The sequence below is a fragment of the Microchirus variegatus genome (assembly GCF_963457635.1).
Source record: "Microchirus variegatus genome assembly, chromosome: 1".
Lineage (NCBI taxonomy): Eukaryota > Metazoa > Chordata > Actinopteri > Pleuronectiformes > Soleidae > Microchirus > Microchirus variegatus.
The window spans coordinates 10,825,211-10,846,976 of record NC_139802.1 but is presented as its reverse complement, the minus strand read 5'-3'; the positions used below and the strand labels follow the sequence as shown (position 1 = coordinate 10,846,976).

The window sequence follows — 21,766 nt, the reverse complement described above, 5'->3', positions numbered from 1 at the left end:
GTGGAAGTCTCTAATGAGCCGTGCAGATCTCATAATTTGAGGGGAAAGACCTGTTAACAGATTCCTCTTTAAGCCAGAAACAGAAAGTTTCTGTTGTATTTTAAGCAACAGTAATCTTCTGTATGATTAAAGACTGTTAATATATAATTGCAGGCAATCCCGAATTCAACATAAAAAAGTGGTTAATCCGACTTAACCGCGCCAGAACCGTCCTGGCTTTCATTTGAACTGCTCAGTGGCCTCGGAGGATCTTTTAAATTGCAGACTGGTTTCAATGGTTTGTGCTCATCAAACCAGCTGTGACAGATGATCTGACCAAGGCCGTTCTCCGTTAATGTGAATAATGGGGGATATGATTCAGCCAATAGTGTGTCCTTGAATGAATGTGGTCAGAGGTCCCGGTGATTTATATCCTCCCGAACTGTGATGTTGAAACCGGACATGACTCAGTCAGCGTTCCAACGGCGTAACAAGATTCCTCTGGAGAATCTCTAATAACAGACCAGTAGATTTAATTAAACGCTGAAACGTCACGTAACTTTTGCAGCAGCGCCGTGTCTTTTTTTCGTGTGAAAATGGCGAGCGTCTCTGATTTGTCAACGACGTCGTTTGCCTCTTCATGTCACAATCTCCCCAACACTGTCACGACTCTCCTTTTTCTTCCTGCTCCATTCATCCTGTCGCTCGTCTGGTGAGTCACTCGTGTTCGTGACAGTGACTCACCCTCACCAACACTACCTTACTGTCCCAGAGTTGTTAACCTTTTCCGAGCTGACAAGTAGAGGTCACTTATCTCAAAGGCCCATTTCATCTTATTCGGCAGTGTAGCAAGAGTGGGCAGAGATGTACGGGAATAGGCCTCTCTGTTCAAACACGCTATTGTTCGGGTCTCTCTGAAACTGCTATTCTTGTCTAGCACCCGACCACATGTGCACACATTAAGTATCACGGCACATGTGCAGCGCAGACTCGCAGTCTGTGCGCACAGGCTCATGCACACTGGAGCAAAGGACCTCATCGTGCACTGCACACATTCTTTTGAATATTCAAACTATGTTACGTGCCGGTGACGAAACGCTCTCATCACGAAAACACATTTCTGGTTTTACAGTGAACGCGGTGTTTCAACACGGTTTCAGACGTTTCGGGCAATTGCTGGAATGCGCACAATGCAAAAGTATAAACAGGTGTAACAAATAACAATATGTGTAAGGTTTCTCTCCATTTACTGAATTTTCATAAAATAAAAATGTGATGAGTCATTATTTCAGACCTGAAAGGAATACGGTTGCAGACTGTACAGGTGAGCCAGAATAGAATTAGAGCTATAATAGACCAGAGTCACTCCGAGCCAAAAATGATGTCATTTACAACACGTCAGCCTAACTGTATTTGGCAGCAGGGAGTTGGCAGCGCTGATGAGAAATGTAATCAGATCACAATGGATGGTGAAATATTGGGTTAGAGCTGCAGGACCTGTTCTTTAAATAATGCAATAAGTTTTGCTCAAGTTTACTCACAATGACAGCATAAGCAGCTTGTTAGCGGGTGCCATTTATCTGGGAAAAACCAAACCTGCACTACGACAAGTTGAAAGAGCAGAACCCAAGTGGTTTTACATATGTTTTTCATGTCTTTCTAGATTTCACAAGCGAGCAGCACTCTTGCTCTATATAAAACTACGCCCCCTTCTCTCCCACATCTGTTAAACTGTACAGACATGAACCCTGAGCACAGGCTCAACTTGTCTTCCATAAGTGCTTTATAATCGCTCTCTCCTCAGGGGGAGGTTGGGTTTTCTAACGTTCAGCTGGCCACAGCTTTCCAAACTTACTGTTATGGTGCCAAGTCTAACACAACATCACCCTGACAAAAAAAAAAAACGCAAAGCTCCCTTTTTTCTTCTTAACGCAACAACAAGTAAAAACTTCCCGTTGAAAGAGGATTTTTCATCCTCGTTTTCTACCTTTGAGTCTATTTCCATATTGTATTCTCAATCACATTTACCATTAAAATAAAAGCAACTATAGGACTAAACACGCATTTGTTTCAATACAGTAAAATATTGGTACTCGCTCCTCAGTGTCTACAGGTTTTGCCGCGCGATGCCTTCGCTTCACTGCACGCCGGCAAACTCAATTCTTGAATCAGTTACAAGAAACCAAACGCTACAATACACTACTCATCATTTCTGAGAAGGTCGAGGCATCATCATCATCATCATCATCATCATTCCTTTTTACTCTACATTAGTCCAGACGTCTGTCAGTAAGAGGCTCTATTTTCAGGAGAGTGAACTAAAGAACCTTGAACATGAACAGTAATCTTTTTACCTCTCCATCACCTCTCTGCCGTGTCATTCACATTACTGGATCAATACCATTTCGCTCAACCCCTTTAGATTTTTATGAGTCGTCAAAGGATTCGTTACTCCGTTACACTGCATTGTCTCCAAATCTATAAGAGCGTCATTATAATATAATAATAATGATATTCTGCATCCATCTGGGGTTAAAAAGCAGCTATTTTAACAGCAATAATAAATGGCACTATGTGTAATCCTTCCCACAATGCTTCTCTCTTTTATTTATTTATTCTTTTGTTATTTTAGTTGGTAAATAGGATGAACGTCTCCCGAGTCCGGTGGACGGTAGAGAAAATGGACAAACTTGTGGATTTATGACAGTGCGATTGCTTGTTTAAAGGTGCCATACGTAAGAATGTGGTCAAAAACAGTTACTACGTTCAAATTCAAAATACAGAGGTTTTAGGTTTAGTTTTCTGACGTAATTGGCAACCCGTGGTTGTTCGGCAGCGGAGACTCTACTGACTGCAATGATTGGTAGACGGTGGTAGGTGGCGCCACAAATGCTGAAACATGATTTGCAGTCTGCAAAATCATTTTTTTAATGCAAATATTTTGGCTGTACTGTTGATGTTGTTTGTTATATTAACATTATTCCTGAGTCTCTGTGACATATTAGGAGGATTTTACTTTATGCTTTTTGCTTTATATTTATTACATAATGCACCTTTAATATGTCCTGTCCTCCAAGACGCACCACAACCGAAAAGCAGACATCCCGCCTCCATGTCCGTTTATGTTCTGAAGTCACGTTAAATCACGCGAGTTTCTGTGAGATCCCAAATCCCTGGAAACTGTGTGTTCCTGCTTCTTGACTGTGCTTTCTCAGGATTAAAACACTTAGAAAAGTTCAGATTTGAAACTCCTCTGGTGTGGGACAGGCTTTATACATGCATGCATGTCTCGCTTTCTCCTCACACACACACACACAAGCTCATCTTTAACTTTAACCTACATATCTTTTAAGGAGTAGCAGCTCAATGTGTGAGCTCGATGCACTCCTGCAGGCTTTTACACTGTGATGCCCTCAATTAGATACTGTGCAACATTGTGACTTATTCGTACATATGAGGCGATTCTAGAGTCTGTAGGGGCCCTAAGCAAAAATTCCCAGGGGGCCCTTCCAACCAGTGTTCATTATCATTATGCTACAAATAATCTGACAAAAAAAAGTATGAGTTCAAAATATATTTTTTTTCAAAAATGAATGAAATAACATGGAAAAACCTTGTAATTAATAAGTATGTGGAAATATAAATGTAAAGAACAATAAAATACTGGAAATAGCTTTTAAAAGAGTATATAAACTTAGTAAAAAATACATTACACTGTAAAGAACCCACATTATAAAACAATATAAATATATAGAACAATAAAATACTGTAAATAACTGAAATAAACATATATAAACTGAGTAAAAAAGATATGCATTACACATATGTAATGCAAATAATATGATAGATATGCAAATAATCCTCTTCATTTTCCAACTTGCAGAAAGATAACTTCACAGAGGTTAAAGTGAGGTGGGGCCCCTTTAGGGAGGTTTCCTACTGAGATGTCATTGCAAATCGCCCATTGTTGTTTAAGGGGGTCGGGGAGGCGGCTGGTCACTGCACATTTCAGTAAAACCAGCCCTCATGCTCCAAGTGTCGGGGGGCCCCCTATCAACTCGGGGCCCAAAGCAGTTGCCTGTTCAGAAGCTGCGCCTCTGCATATGCTGTACAGAGAGTATGTACGCTTCCGTCCGTGTGGGATTTTGTGAGTATGTGAGCAGTGTTTCAGGCCTCTGCCCCTTACCTAGTCCGAGCAGTGGGTGGTGTTCAACAAGTGCCCAACTGTTGTCGTCCACACAATGGCTTTTATAAACCAGGAGCTGGCACAGGTCCCTGGCTGTCATGTCGGCTGGGATCTCCACCACTTTGCCCATTCCATCTTCACTGAAGATCTTCACAATCTGGAAGGAGGAAGAGCAGAGTTTCAATAAAAAGATATAGGATAAAGGATAATTAGTAAGTTAATTTCCATTTGAATACAACAAAGGTCCAGTATACATCCATAATATAATGGTCTGACAGTTTATCAATCCTATTTTTACCGTGATTACATTTCCAGCCCTAGTTCTCAATATGACACAGTGAACCAAAAAAAGGAATGGATACACCTTACTAGTTACAAAGAATGCATTCAAAATGATATAGACATTTTTAATTTTAGATTTAGATTTTTTTTTTTACAATCATACAACCCACCAGTTTAACACAGGCCATTTTTTGAAAACTCAGCCTAATAGGTGGGTGAAGCCAGCAATTTTCTTCAAACACTAGAGCAGTATTTATCATATAGCTCCCCATACACTATAGCACGCACAGCCCTGTGATTACAGCACACAATAGAGAAGCACAGACATTCAAGGCTACGCGGCAATTGTGGCGCTTGAAATCGCAGACAAGCATCACTTAAAGCAACTTGTTAAGTAATATAGTAGCAAATATACTGTGGCGTATGACAAGCATCTGCTCTTGTGAACACAAGGCGGCCAACTGGATATGAAGTGGGTTTATATATATATATAGCTTGACGAGAAAATGGATCCAAATTTAGGGTCAACTTCTTCCATAATTTGACTTGAAATTTAGAAAATATTGAGACTGCAAATAGAAATATTGATGATAATAGAGCTTTTAAGTGGAATAATGTATATACAATATATATACACAACACCTGTTTTACAATAATGACGCAGACACATATTTGCATATGTGTGTTACTCAATGTACTGAACAGTCCATCACTTTCCAAATTAAATCATAATTTGAGACAAAAAAATTCCGAATGCTGCAGTTTGATTTTTTTGCATATATACAATATGGAACAATTAAAAAAATATGGGTCATATTTTGATGGCTGCATCATGTTTTACATCTGTTCTCTAAGGAATATTGAACTTGATATAACAAAAAAGATATAACTCATATTAATCCGTCAGAAAAGGTGCATGGAGGTATTTTTTCCCAAAATCTTCAGCCCTACTCACTGATGTATACACTGAATATGTCTGTATAATGTACAGCAATAGTGCATAAGACGCTGAAACATGTGACTCGGATGACATCTGTGTCAGATGCAAAGACTAATAGTCACAGTGTGTGAACACTGTAAGCCTCCCCTTATCACATTTACCCTATAATCCACTTAAAAACGTTAGTCAGCACGATTGCATTAAGCGGTCCTTGATTTACTTCCTCTTATATCCAACACAAGGAAACCAAGAAGTCTCAGGAAACACATCTCATCCAGAGAAAACTGGAGCAGCCTACTTAACCTGCACAGGAATCCAGCCGTGTTACCCTACACATAAATCCAGCCTACTTGCTTACATGCATGTAATGTATGCACGCTTCCCACGGAGCAGAAATGCTGCACATAGCATCAGAGTTTGTAACATACCAAGCATTCAATACCATCCAAAAGACTTCAGAGAAAAGAAAGAAAATAAAGGCAAGGGAACCATAATCATTTAAAGGTGCGGACATATTTCACTGTCTTTTTGATTAATTGGGGGGGGAAAAGACACATTGTCGTCAGCCTTTAAGGTATTTACACATTCCATTTCCCGCCTGTACTAATACACGCCAGTACTCCGAAGGAAATGTAAAGACATGAGGAAGCAAAGAGAGGCAGAGACAGATTAGAGAGACAGAAAGAGAGCAGTCTTACCTCCACGGCCCGCAATAGACAGCAGTCCGGAGAACACGAAGGCATTTTTTTTGGACTGAGCCTGGCTCCCCACACACTGACACACACTCACACACTCACTCACTCACTCAATCTCTCACAGTTACTAACACAGAAAAGCCTTTCTGCTCCCCCCCCCCCCCTTGGAAGACAGAGATACAAATTTCAGAGCCAACAGTTGACAGTTACAATGGTGCCTGTCACACAACCCAAAAGTCCTTCAGTCTATCTAAGCAGCTGGCTGTCTATATAAAAAAAACAAAAAAGAAACTGTCTCTGTGAAGTGAAGCTGGTGTCTGTGCAGAGGACAGAGACACAGAGGCAGACAGCATTCCGATGGCAGCAGGTACAGTACAGTGCTTAATGCCGGTTCAGTCTGACAACTATCCTTCCTTCTCTCCCTCCCTCTCACTCTTTCTATCCCTCTCTCTCTCTCTCTCTCTCTCTCTCTCTCTCTCTCTCCCTCACAAAGGGTTACAGCCTCAGTCACGGGCTCCACGGCACACTGAATCAAACCACACGCTCGCCGACCAATCACGAGCCTGCAGCAGGCTGATGTAATCATTCCCACACAGACTCAGGCGTGAGTGCACGCAGACACACACTCGCTGAGAGGCGCACACACACACACACACACACACACACTCTGGTAGACGCACAGACGCACAGTCATGGACTGACACAGCCAACTTTTTCTCAGCTCTCTCTGCTTCAGTTTCTCTACTGAGCTCAGAACGAGAGGGTTCATTTGAGAAGGGGGGGGGGGGGGGGGGGGGGGGTTGAAAAAGAGAATGAGCAGGAACCAAAAGGCAGAAAAAGCAAAAACCAAATGAAGGAAGGGGATTTAACAAAAAAAAAAAAAAAAAAGTTTGTTGCTTTTCTCACTTCCAAAATGTTCCCCGTGTTTCATGAGAGGATCATTTGGCCTGTCTGTTTCCTCTCCCTCCCATCCTTCCTCACTTCTTTCCTCCCTCCCCGTGGATGAAACCATGAACTCTGTAGTCAAATCCCTCTGCCCCTCACAGCACTAACAAGACTCATTACAGAGCAAATGAAATGAAACAAACCTGGAGCGCTCCCCGAGCACTCTCCAGCCTTCTCCTCCTCCCCTGGTGGCAAGCTTTGTGCCAACATTCTTTCTGTCTAAAGAACCAAAAATCCTGGAGACTTTTGCACACATACACACACACACACACACACACACACAGACACGAGCACTTCTCAGTTTAACTATGATATTTAATACAGCATCAGGCGGACAAAAAGCCTCGACACACCCTGTCTGGGAAGAGGTGAGAACAGCTTTATGTCGCTGCTGCAGCTACCTCTGTAAGAGAGGAGCAGATATGTGTGTGTGTGTGTGTGTGTGTGTGTGTGTGTGTGTGTGTGTGTGTGTGTGTGTGTGTGTGTGTGTGTGTGTGTGTGTGTGTGTGTGTGTGTGTGTGTGTGTGTGTGTCTGTGTGTACATGTGGATGAATCCAAAGCATGTAAACCAGGAATGAGCACACAGAAAGAAAAAAAAAAAGAAAGAAGGAAACTGTGGTAAAAAGTTATGGCAGTCAAAAAGGCATGACCTACGACTTCAACGACTATAGTGGCAAACTTTGGAGAGCAGTGGAGGGAGGGAGGGAGGGAGTCTGAGGGCTGGGGGAGGGGAGAAGGACAGAGAGGGAGAGAAGAGTGTGTGTGTGTGTGTATGATTGCACATGCACATAATGTGTGTGCATGTGGGGGGGGCGGGGAGGGGGAGAAAGGAGAAAGACGGAACGTAAGAAGCATTGGGTAAAGGAACGGGACGGAGAGAACGGGAGAGAACGAGAGAGAAAACTGGTGACAGAATGTACCGTATGAATGCTTTCTACTGTTACCTACATATCTAGCCAGCACAGCTGTCTTCCCTCCCACACGAAAAACACACACCCTTTTCTCTACGTCACAGTTGTCAGCCCAGAGGGGGGAAAGCCCCAGGATGACTGCAATGATCGTACGTGCTGCGATTCAGGTTTTCTGTGCTCTTATTATTAAAGTTCATCATTCTGGAAAGTTTAGGGGATGAGAGCCTCCTTTATTTTTGTCCCACAGTGTAGATTTCAGTCCCCCCGCCCCCCCCCCCCCCCCAAAAAAGAATAATAATTGTTTGTGTTTGCCAATTGTGAAAAAAGTCAACACAGCTTGAATGAACATGGAAGAAAGTAGAGTGAAGAGAAACTTATACAGGTGACTTGTGTTAGTGGTCATTAGGACTAACAGGAAACAGTTGGTAAGAATTAACTGAAACAAATAATCACTACACTCTTAGAAATAATGGTTCCAAAAGGGTCATTCTACAAGGGCTTAGGTTCTACCTGGAACCATTTGCTTGTGTAAAACTTTCTCAAGGGTTCTCTGTAACACTAATGGTTCTAGTAAGAACCATTTTGATCCAGAGATCTACCTGGAGCCAAAAAGGGTTCTCCTATGAGGACAAGCTGAAGAACCTTATATGGTTCTACTTAGCACTTTTATTTCTAAGAGTGTAGAATCTACAGAAGCAGCTGCAGCATCATTTATTCATCTCCGCGTTTCATCATAAAGACGGTCAGATGATACAGATCAGCCGACCGGCTGCGTAAGACGGATCTTAAGCCTCCTTAGTTGCTCGTCGCCATAAATAGGCAACATATTAAATGACCGAATGCACACAGATTTGGAAGCGAGATGCTCCTTTGAGAAGGCGTGAAAGTGTCCAAGATGGGCAGTACCATTGCGCCGTCTCAGGAGGGGAAGGAATGAGAGGGCCAAACCCACAGAGGTGACAATGGAGTGACACATTTCTAATGACCTGCTCCACTTCAGGGCTTCTTAAAGCCAAAGATAAGACTGCAGGTATAACAAAAACGTAGGTATAAGAGAAGGAGAGAGAGAAAGAAAGACAGACAATAAGATATCTCCTAATTCTTTTATGTGTGTCCTTATTTAAACAGAGCAGCGAGACCAGGGCCTCTCAGCCTCTGATGACTCAGGTCTGATAACTGGACTGTGACGTAATCCTCCAAGGAGGGTCTGAGAACACACACACACACACACACACACACACACACATAGACACACATAGACACGGCTTGAAGAGACATTACACTGTCTTACAATCATTTCCTGTAGCCTTACTCAAACTTAACCAAAAGTACTACCGGTCAAACCCTCACCTCATCCTACAGGTAACATTAACCTGACATGAATCTCCCCTTATCTTAACCTAAACATAGTCAGTATATAAGCAGAACTTAATGATTTACTCACACACACACACATACACACACACACACACCATCAGACACACAGGCACCCAGATGTGCTCAGTCATGCGAGCACATCTCGAGACACACGATACACGTTACAGCACATAACGCATACGTCGTTTGACATGCTTCGTGTATATTGCAGTGTCTGCTTATACAAGAACATGTAGAATTCCTCCCACTGCCTCACAAGAAGAAGAAGAAGAAGACACACACAAACTGGACAGGCATTGAAAGACAAACGGAAAGTAAACTGCACGGCGCTGTATGAGGACATGCTTTGTGCTAACTGGAGGTATGTGCTCGAACATGTGCGTGCACGCCCCGTGATTCACACACACACACACACACACACACACACACACACACACACACACATACATGCATCCGTCTCGTTGGGAATTGGCTGCCGGTCTATAAATAGTTCCACTGGTATTACGTATGAATTACAAGCGCTTACATCAGATAGGAGTTTCTGTGGCAGATTTTTACTTCTGAAAGACTATTAGTCATTAGGCACAAGCCTGCCTGCCTGCCTGCACACACACACACACACGCACACACATTAGGATCCATTACATGTCGTTGGTGTTGTGAGGGATTTGAAAAGCTTTGGTATAACAGCAGCACCAGGGAGAGGAAAGTCAGCGCTGTTAGAACACCAATACACATATAAAAACACTGCAATTGATACCAAATAATGCAATTTTCAGTTTGGTAACAACAATGGTAAGGGTCTGCTAATAACAGTATAATATTATAGTAATACCATGTTATTTCTAAAGTAATCACACCTCCACATACAAAGTTAAAATTCATCCTCCCTTTTGTCCTCCAGACTTTTTCCTTATGACTATTACTTAATTATCATAACGTTATCTCCCCATTACAACACCATCACCATACAATGACCATATTGTCACTGTACTCACTGTAACCCAAAGTTCTTACAGATTAACACACATAATCACAAAGCCTGAGTACAAATATGGATTACCTTAACTTTACCAAATCACCTACTGCTTATCCTCAACATCTGCGAGTGACAATGTCCAACTGTTTCGAGGATGAACAGATTATTTAAAGGTCCAGTGTGTAAGAATTAGTGACATCTTATGGACAAAACAGTGTCCAAAAACTATGGCGTCCATCATTCGATGGGGTTTCCACTGATACAGATGTTTAAATGTTGGTCTTAAGGACCTAGTATACGCGCATGACGCACGGTGTGCACCAGGACCAGGGTCCACTGTATTCTCCGTGCAATGCGACGTGTGTGCTACATGTGGGCTGAAGTATACCACGGCCTTAAAGCTGCTGGAGAAACATGGTGGCCCACAGTGGCTGCAACGCTTTCTTATAGTGCATGTAAAATGTGTGAATTCTAAGGCTTTAAAAGAGTTATACAAACCATTTTTTTTAGGGTTCTAACAAAGTGATTGCTTGGTAGGAAGGAGGAAACTGATTTTAGGTCAATCCAATGTAGGCAGCGTTGCAGAGACTTGGTTGTCACTTGTTGTCTGTAAGGTAAGGCACTGACTTTTAAACTCTTCCACATCCACTCCAAACGTACCGTATCATCTCTGTCTTTAGAAGAATTTTGCTCCTTCAGTTAACATGACTCACCTAAGCTCCATGTTCCCATTAGCAAGTACCCCCTGTAAAGCCCCACTAAATATAATGTGGTGCTCTGCGTGTGTGCGTGCGTGTGAGTGTGTGTGCGTGCCGTAGTCCACCCCTGATGAATGATGGCCGGATGATGAGCTGGAGACACAAAAACCTGAATGAATCTCAGACAATTGGCCATCCCCTCCAACTGCCAGGAAAAGTCTGCTGACTCACGAGAGAGGGACCGTGAACTTTCCCTTGTCTTCCAATTATGGCATCAAATTAAGACCCAGTACAAGAGGAACATCTGGGATCAGTGAAGCAGAAGAAGGCAGAGGGGGATTTAGTGGGAATGAGTCGAAAGAGGAAATGGGGATAGGAGTGACGGGGGCAGGAGAGGGGAAGGGAGGAGAAATGTATAGAAATCTTGGAAGCTAAAGACTCTGAGCACACACTGACAATACAAAGTCACGTAGAGGCTGTGGCAGGCTGCCATCTCTGCTACTGTGCAGCCATGCATCGAACCATACAGTGAATATTGGGTCGGTTAGTTAGTCCACAGAGGCGGCTCTGTCTGTAAACAATGGCGTTTTGACACCAATTCAGGCTAAGATAGTGGAAGGCTGCAAGATCCTGGAGCCGAGCCAGGCTAAAATTTATCAACAGCGCAGGTGTTTAGGTCAAACCATAACTGAGATTAAAATGATCCACCGCACAGCAGGGCAATGTGGTCATAACATGGAGGTTTTTTTTTTTATGATTTATACAACAAAATCAAGATGATATTTTGTCCTATCTTATGATCTGGTGACAATTTCCTGCTCATACACAGTTAATGTTTATTTATTACAGCCTTTTCATTAAGTTTCAAAGAAAATATTCGGGCTGAACAATTTTCAGAATGAAGTCGTCGACTTTATTCAAAAACAATAAAGTCGTAATATTATGAGGATTAAGAAAAGACGATCAGCAGCACACCTTTATTTTCGAAAGATTACATTTTTTGTTGTTGTTGTTGGGTTAACGTTTCACTGTTTTTGTGCACATGGTGGAAATATTTCAAATAAGTTCCCATCCTTGCACTAGACGACAGTGTATCATGATGATGGCGTTATTTATAAAAATTCCCCGTCCTGCTATAAATGTATTTATGTCTTGTTTAAATAATTTGAATTGCAAAACAAAATCTTCTGATTAAAGATGTGCACATGCCCAGAGTACTGCAAGGCCATTTACACCAGCTTATTACGATGTCGAAGCCAAGCATTCTCTATTTGTTTATGCATTTATTGTGACTACCTGCTCAGAAACACACCTCACACAGCGCCAAATATTTGATCAAAAAACAAACAAAGTGGGAGCGGATGCTTAAATGTGCCCTGCCGCCGTTTGCCAGCAAACCACAGGCAGGAAATGTCTTTTCAGACCAACGCTGATTTGGAGCCATTGTCCAATTACAGCAGGAGGGCAGAGGGAGGAGGGGGGATTCTGATCGTGTAAACAAAGGGTGCCACTGGCATGATTATTATAGCGATCAAAAGCTCCACTGAAGTTTCATATGTAACTTTGGTTCATATGGAAAAGATTACACGACTAAACTACAACAACAAGCATACATTTTACACATTTGGTAAAACCACAGCACTCACATGTAACCAGTTGTAACAATTATCAAACTAAATGACACAATTATATACAAAAATTAAGGTAATAATAGAAGAATATAGCACTTCAACAGCACTAAAATTTCTGGGTTAAAATAGAACAACATCCTGCTGGTATTTAAATAAATATTAACCCTTAAAAGGGCCAGAAAATGCCCAGTAAGTAAGTGCTTTTGTCCATTTTTTCCAGAATATCTTTCAATATCTGGCAGTTACTTACAGTTGACTGAGAAGAAGACATTTTAGGTTTTATTGAGTAAAAACACTGCAGTTGTACATGAACACCAGATTCTGTGTGTTAAATTTGACATCTGAAACAAATGTGCGTCATGGTTAAACTAGAAAAGCACTCGGGGATCGCAGACCTCCGCCAAGGCAGCTCAGCCCGTTTCGCAGGTCACAGGTGATTTTATATCAAATGTCAGCAGCAGATTAGCACGCATTCCTTCCACAATATTGTCCGAGTTGAACAGTATTGGATAAACACATGTTTTTACTGTAAAACGGCTTGATTCAATGTTTTAAAGGTCTCATATTATGCAAAATCAACTCTGGACTCTGGAGGTCCTATCAGTCGGCAAAGTGTGAAAAAAGTCTAAGTACAGGAGATAAAACACACAATGTTGAATTCCGCACTCACTGGGACGTCTCAATGCGCTAAATTCCTGGAATTGTTGTCTCCGCTTTGTCCGTAAAACACATGAGAGTGCTGGCAAGGGCAAAGGTATCCGAGAACCGGAAGTCATATGGAAAAGTTCTATTCTTGGCTCCATAGTGCAGCACAGAGTTCTACACAAACTTCCAGCCTCAGAGGATTTATCTGTCCAGTGGATATATGTAATATATGATGGCAATGTGCCTGCTAGAGCCTGCAAATGATCACTTTTCCAAAGTGGTTGCGTTATTTAAATAATTAAAGACAAGAAGAGAAACTACACCTGCTGCTAATATCCCGACGCTGAAGGAATCCTAAATGAAGTCAACTGCAGTACACTATTTTTTAACTGTTTCCTTTGGTACGTGCAGAGAAAAACACACCTTCAGGCTGGTGTGTCATGAGTAAAAAGAACTTCAACATCACAGGCAACGGTAATCATTTTAAATTCCAAAGAATCACAGTATGTATGACAGTTCTTTACAAACTTCCCTGTATTGGGAGTTTTGTTTTTTTTCCTGTGGATGCCAACATCAAGCAGTCCTCTGTGTGTGTGTGTGTGTGTGTGTGTGTGTGTGTGTGTGTGTGTGTGTGTGTGTGTGTGTGTGTGTGTGGAAGGAAGTGACACCGCTAATATAATGGTAACGAATGAAAAAGCCTCCTTTTCATTTCTTTCTCGTCATTTGACTCACAGAACTGTTCCGCTGCAGTTGTGCATCCCCCACACACACTGTGTCTCATCTGTGAGACACTGGCGTACGTGTCGTCTTTCTCACTGCACCAGTTCAAAGCTATAATCATGTGCCTGATGAGTAATACAGCGACAAAATAAAAAGGGGACCATGTTGCAACTTTCTGCTTTTCCTTCTTACTTCCTTTTCTCTCTTTTTTTTTTTTTTGCCCTTCTACAGCAGCAGCTTCAGAAATCTGAGTTGTCCTACTTTCCCTGTGAGAGAGAGACAGAGACGGAGAGAGAACAGGAGAAGGGAGAGAGAGAGAGAGAAAGAAAGAGAGGGAGATGCAGTCTCCATGACCTACATTAGTCCAACAGATCTGCTCAGCTTCGGCCAGATGAAAAAATCTTAAAAGGCAGCACACGCTCTTTTTGACACACAGCCTGAGGAATGTTTATACCTGTATTCACACAATTATCAGTAAAACACACGCTCGCAATAACGGTGAGTTACTCATTTCGTTCTCATCAACACTAAACTGTTTTTGGGGGTTTTGTGCACAGTGATACTCGATCTAAAGTTTGGAGACGGGGACGGAGCAGAGAGGGATCGAGCTTTCATTGTCGAGGTTTTGACGTGAGCTGCAGGAGTAATAGGATCTCGCCCCATTAACTGGGTGAAAGTTGTGGCTTCTTATCTTACTCCATCTGCCCTGTGGGACAAGAAGTGAAGGATAGACCATTAACAAAGGTGCCTGGGTGGTCCAGTCATGCTCCCATGGAAAGATGCATATGGTTAAATTTAATACAGATATAAATTAATAAACGGGATGAATTATTTTCTAATATTGTGGGGCCTGTGGGTTCCAACCATTAGCTCAATGAACAATTTTAAAAGCTCAGAATGGAATCACCTCATAAATTGTCACCATACATAAATCACCTGTTTGATGACATCATCATTTTATTTTTAAATAAAAAAAAGGGTACGCACTCTACAGTATCTTGATATCGATCATCTGGCATTAATTAAGATCATTTAAGCGAACGTGTTCTTGACTGGTTTGCTTGTGTCCACAGTTTCAGGTCAGATTTGGTGCATTAACTTAAATCTGGAAGTAAAGTTTAATTACACTTCAAGTGTCTCTTGAAGTAGACACACTAAATGTAGCTTTAAAGAAGTCATAATATACCATATTTTTTGAAGCTAAACTAGCTCCCTGGTGTCCTGGTGAACATCAAAATACCATAAGGATGAAGCACCACAGCAGTTCAATCACTCTGCCAAAACAGCCCTGTTCAGAATTTGTTTAGTAGTATCTCTTTAGGTCCACCTTAAAAAAAAAAGTAATACGAAACCTAAGGGACAGGAAATTACATCAGCCACAGAGGCTACTGGGAGCTAACAGAAGTTAGCATTTGGAAAAATTATAATTTGCAGGCTCTAGCAGGCACATTGCCTTCATATATAACATGTATCCACTGGACAGATAAATCCTCTGAGGCTGTAAGTTTGTGTAGAACTCTGTGCTGCAATGTGGAGACAAGAATAGAACTTTTCACAGACTTCCGGTTTTCCGTTTTTTTCACCATTGCCCTCGTGTTTTAAAATATGTGAGAGTGCTGGTGAGGGCAACGGCATCCGAAAACCGGAAGTCTGCGAAAAGCTATATTCTTGGCTCCACAAAGCAGCAGAGTCCTACACAAACAATGTGCCTGCTAGAGCCTTCAAATGATCACTTTTTCAAATGCTAACTTCTGTCAGCTCCCAGTAGCCTCTGTGGCTGATGTCATTTCCTGTCCCTTAAGTTTCGTTTTACTTTTTCTTTCTCAGGGTGATTGAACTGCTGTGGTGCTTCATCCTTATGGTATTTTGACCAAAGCATGTCACAGACCTGTTCATTAGGACATCAGGGAACTAGTTTAACTTGGAGAAATAGGATATAATATGAGACCTTTAACGACAAGTTTCTCCTGACATGTGAATGAATGTGAAAAATGTGTGTTAGAAAAATGCCCTGCACAAATGGCAAAACTGTAGCGTGAAGCTGCTTTAGGTAGAAACGCACAGTAAATACACACCATTTACATGTCTGTGACTCAGGGGCACCTCCAAACTGGCAAACCTCCGGCTACAAGCCAGTCCGACAACATCAAGAACTTGGATCTGGGTGGGACTTTAATTTTTGTGATTAAGAGTTATAACTTCATTCTACTTCACACAACAAGGTTTTTTTTTTTTTTTTTTTTTTTTTTTTTTAAATAACCACAATATTGACGTGTCTCCGTGTGTACCTGTGCAGAGACAGCCGAGCCATTACGCAGATTAATCTTCCTCACCTGTCTCGTTATTCGGCAACAGGTTATGTGTATCGGCGCGCGGCCTCTGCTTGTGCGTGTCTGTCTAAGTGTGGCAGCAGCAGCGAACGAGCAGGTCGAGGCATGTTTCCATTTAGCAGTTAGAGATTAATGTGCCCCAGACACACGAGACGTTCCAGCCTCAACCACAACCTGCCTGGCTCTTCTCCCATGCAGTGTTTGTTCAGCAGCAGCCAAACAATTTGTATTTCACAGCACTGAATGCAAATTCAATCAGCCCCCAAACGCAGTGTTTGTGTGTCTGATGGTGTGTGTGTGTGTGTGCGTGTGGGAGAGAGAAGGCAGCAGAAACATGTCTGTTGACAAAGGGTTACTGTACTGCCCTCATGCTCTCTCAGCTTCTGCCACAAAGAGTATCAGATAACATGCAAGAGTGTGTGGTTGTGTCTGTGTGTGTGTGTGAGAGAGACTATGCCTTTAGACTAGATACAATGTTAGGAATAATGAAGCCAACAGACATGCATGCATCAAAATACACACATACATCAATGCAGGCGCACACACCCTAACCCTACATACTGAAAAGAGAGCCTTTATTTGAGCACGCCAAGTGTGTACGAATGAATTGACAATGATTACACAAGTTACTAAATTAATCGTCAATTTCTGATTGTTTTAGCTTCTTAAAATACTTACTTTGTTTCTTTGCTCCACACAACAAAGAAATCATTAAAACTGAATCATTTTGGTGTGTGGACAAAAACAAGACATTCAAAACATGGTCATTTCCAGTTTTGACAAACATTTTATGGACCAAACGATTAATCGATGACGGAAATAATCGTCAGTTGCAGCTCTACTGTGTGCATATTTGCATGTTCTGTGTCTCACTTAAACAGGGGCTTGGCTGCTGGAGGAGTGAGCCAGCAAGATTTCTGGCGCTGTGTCACCTTTGACCTCCACACAGTGCAGCCTGCAGAACACATCAGCACTACACACATGCACGAACACACACAGCTGCTGCTGCTTAAACATTAGACACAAGCACACGAGACAGAAAAACGCAACCATACTTTCAAACACACTCTCGTGCATACACACGGACTCACAGACGGTTCCCACACATTGAGGCCAACGGTTTGGGCATCAGCAGCATTCCATTCCATTCTCTTTTTTTCCCCCCTTTTACAGTGGAAAATCCTGCCCTCTGACCGGAGCATTTCCAACATTTTGGAAGGAGACGGGCCAGGGAATGCCATGCTTCAGTGCGAAGAGAAAGGGAGGAGGGATGGATCGATGCTCATCGTGAATGTACTGTACAAGGTGTTCCTGGTTTAAATCCTTCTGCCTTGTCTCACTTGATAGAGCTTTGTCAAATTGATATTCCACTGGTACCCAGACTTTGAAGATAATATTTGGAAGAGATCACTTAGCAACAAGGTGATTTCCTTAATCTTAAAGGAATCATATTAAACCCTATTTCTCCAAGTTAACCTAGTTCCCTGGTGTCCTAATGAACATGTCTGTGACATGCTTTGGTCAAAATACCATAAGGATGAAGCACCACAGCAGTTCAATCAAAACATCCCTGTTCAGAACACTCTGTTTAGTAGTATCTCTTTAGGTCCACCTTTAAAAAAAAAAAACTTAAGGAACAGGAAATTACATCAGCCATAGAGGCTACTGGGAGCTAACAACAGTTAGCATTTGGAGGCTAACTGTGATCATTTGCAGGCTCTAGCAGGCACATTGCTCTGGTATATAAACATGTATCCACTGGACAGATAAATCCTCTGAGGATAGAAGTTTGTGTAGGACTCTGTGCTGCACTGTGGAGCCAAGAATAGAACTTTTTGCAGACTTCCGGTTTTCGGATACTGTTGCCCTCGCCAGCTCCGCGAGTGAGTGCGGAAGTCAACATCGTTTTATCTCCTGTACTTAGACTGAGGAGGACCACAAAAACCCAAATATAAGGATTTAAATTATTAAAAAGTTGATTTTGCCTAATACGTCCCCCTTGAAGTTGCACTGAAATTAGCTGGATTATCGCTGATCTCTGCAGTCATCATAAACGTTATTTCATATTTTCAGCTGCAGTTTAAAGCAGGAAACTTCTCAAAATTGACAAAGTCTCTGTGTAAAGTACAACACAGTCGGGGCAGACTTTAGACACTGTGTGGTGAATATACTGGAATGTTTAGCAGTTTAAGGGGACATACTTCTTTTTATTTATATCCTGTGATGTGTGGCGTGTTAACTGGCCAAAATATAATTTCATACAGGCTGAAGTTTAAGCTCTAATTCCTTTTTAAGAGAACATTTTTTTGGCTTGGATTGTACAGTGGTGAGTGCTGCTCATGCTAACTAACTTAACAGTTCCTTGTATTCTCCCCACACAGGGGTCATGTGAAATTTAATTTGGCTTATATATTCTTGGCAGATTCCTGTCAGCCGCAGGGGTGGAATAGGATTATGAGTGAATGAGCGTATGCAACATTCATATTCTGCAGCATAACTTGAACACTGGTTAATGATGCGAGTCTTTCCAGCAGCTTGCACAGTGCTGTGGGGCAAAGACAGACGTTTTAGACTTTTCTGTCAGTTTCATTACTGACTGTACCACACCTTCCTTCAAAACGTCTTTCTGCCCAGAGTGAGTAACTAAATAAAAAAAAATAAAAAAAAAGCTGACAGTGCCTCTCGTCATGCACACTTTACTACATTTTCAGTCAAACACAGGCCTAAGAGAATTATTTTAAACAGGTTGCAAGATTTCCACAAGGTACGGGAGCTGTCATCCTGAGCACATCTTTTGAATTATTCCTCAGCGCAGTCCACACGCTCACTACTGCACTCCGGCATTCACAAAATTACTTTTTGATAAGTGGGTGTCACAGCTTTAAAGTCATGCCAAGAGAGAGAGGGGTGTGCTAAGGAAAATAAATTTGTAATTTGTGTTATTATGTGAATTATTATGTGGCACAGCAGCTGCCAGGAGTTTAATCCAGATAAGAAAAGCACACAAATTAACAAATATATATTTCAGAGCTGTTCCTGCAAATGATGAAGAGGCAAGAATGTACACAGAGAACACATGATTAATAACACTGAGTTAAAAAATAAAATAAATTGTAAGTTGTCTATGTCTTTTCAACTGAATAAGGACCATTTTGCAGCGCTGAATCCAAAAATGACATCCATTTTTTCCTCAGTCAGGTCGGGTTTCTATGCTAATTTGATTTTGAAAAATCTTCAGACTAAATTGATTACATTTTTGTGACATTATACCACATTTAATACCCAAATAAGCATGGTAAGCACGCTTTATGAAACTTGTGACTAGACTCCTGTTAGGAACAATGGTGTATCCACTGCAGATGTAGCAGAATACAGTCAGGCTTATTTTTGCAAGATCTTCTTGTCGAAGCCATTTCATTCACTTGTAATATTAAAAAAAAAGTATTAGTCTATATAAGAAGTTGTCACATGCAAAATCTGCAGAATTTGTTTATTGCAAGAAATCAAAAATAATTTTGCATCCTCTGACGTGAAGATACCCGTACATGTAAAAAAAAAACGTTAAAAAACAAATATGTAGCTTTGTTCAGAAGCAAAACCAATGTGATTTTTGGATTAAGCACATCAAAATGATCCTAAATCAGCATAAAAAAAAATTTAAACAATAAATTTGGTGTTGACCAGTGTAATTTACCAGTAAATGGCAGATTGAAGGAAAACACTTTCAAACCGTATACTATAAACTGCTACAATCATATAATCATCTCCCTTTTATAGAAAACACGAGCAGACAGAAACAGATGCAATGTTTATGCAACATTTTTAACAAACCACACCTTTTGCATTTTCTATTAATTTACTATTTGTCAGACTTAAGCGACTGGGCAGCGACGCTGGCAGCAATCACCGACAGCCCATTCAGTGCCAAACCAGCCTCCACTGCTCGTCTGGCACCAAGCTCTATTTAAGTCCTCTGACTTCATCATGTGCGAATCAGTATTCATCAAGCGACGCTTCGAGGAAGACAGGACAAACTGTACTGTACTCCAGCCGAGCTTAAAGATCATCAAGAATTTGAAGGTTGGCGGGGGATGACACACATGACAGACGGAAGGATAAAAACACACTGACGCGCAGTCCATGTCACACAGAGATAGACACGCGCGAACAGCGAGATAATGAAGCGCAGTCTTGAGAGGCAGAGGCGGGACGTGGGGATTCTGCCACACCGTAGAAGCACAGTGAGCTGCAGGACATCCAGTCCGAGTACAGTAAATCCAACAAAATCTGGCAACCCAGTGATCAGATCAGTGCTCCCACACTAGAACGACTGGGGCAGCTATGGGAACACCGTGTCCAAGTACGTACACAACAGCACCTCTCTATTGCTCGACTGAGGACAGACTGTAAAGAACCAAGACTCAGAACATTACTGGATATTAATGGATAAACTGGCTAACTGCCGTGTATTCACAGCTACTTATAGGTTTTTCCATCGCACGACATGGATTACACCAGCCAAGTTTCAAGTGTTTTCTTAAGTGTAGCCTGGTTGTAATACCCTGGGCCAGCTGGCTGTATGCGGAGAGATGTATGTAGTTTAAGAATTATCTAAATCCTAGATTATGTTTCTAGTAACCAGTAGGAGCCAAAGGAAGTGAGTTTATGGATGTGTGCCCATCTGCACACACTTTCACACATGCTTAAAAACCAAAGCTCATAGAGTCATAGCAGCCACCCACTTAGAATTTTTACTCGTATTCATTTTTATGTCTCTGGAGAAGAACATGTAGAGAGTAAACATTGTCGGGTATGTTCATATTGCATAACCATTCAACAATGACAACAAACACACACACACACACGCACATTATCAGAAACATAATTATGAAAATGTCGTCTCCTGGAAATACTTTAAAAATAAAAAAGGTTCCAAGCATCATTAAAGACAGCATGCCTGTGTGTGTTGTTGCAATCCTATTTTTCTAATTTAACATTATGTAAGACGCCCCACACCCACGAGGCAGCGCTCAGAATCGATTGACGAGGAATGAATTCCGCTTAAGATTACGTCCCAGAGCTTTTCATTCAAACACATGTTCACGTCATTCTCCCAGACATTGTTCTTTTTTAATAATATTATTATTGATATGGAATTTCCTGCTGTGGGTTTAGTAACCCCAAGAAAACTATTTAACTTCTATACTATATATTTTGTTTATAATGTGAGTTATTTACAGTGCAATGTGTCATTTTTTTAAACGTTTTTTTTTTTTTAAGTTATTTACAGTATTTTATTTTTTCTTTATATTTATATTGTCTTATAATGTGGGTTCTTTACAATGTGATGTTTATTTTTTACTAAGTTTGTATAGGTTTTTTAAAAAGTTACTTACAGTATGTTATTGTTCTTTACATTTATATTTTCTTACAACAATATAAAGAGAA

General features: G+C 41.3%; 1 protein-coding gene across 2 annotated transcripts in view; it reads right to left on the bottom strand.

Moving 5' to 3' along the window:
- The window catches only part of grb10b (growth factor receptor-bound protein 10b), a 63,463-nt gene that overhangs the window by 7,949 nt on the left and 33,748 nt on the right, over positions 1-21,766 (bottom strand). For both annotated transcript variants that reach the window (XM_083900965.1, XM_083900966.1), the window contains one exon: positions 4,166-4,322. In XM_083900965.1, coding sequence (XP_083757091.1) covers positions 4,166-4,322 — 157 coding nt within the window. The remainder of the gene's footprint in view (positions 1-4,165; positions 4,323-21,766) is intronic.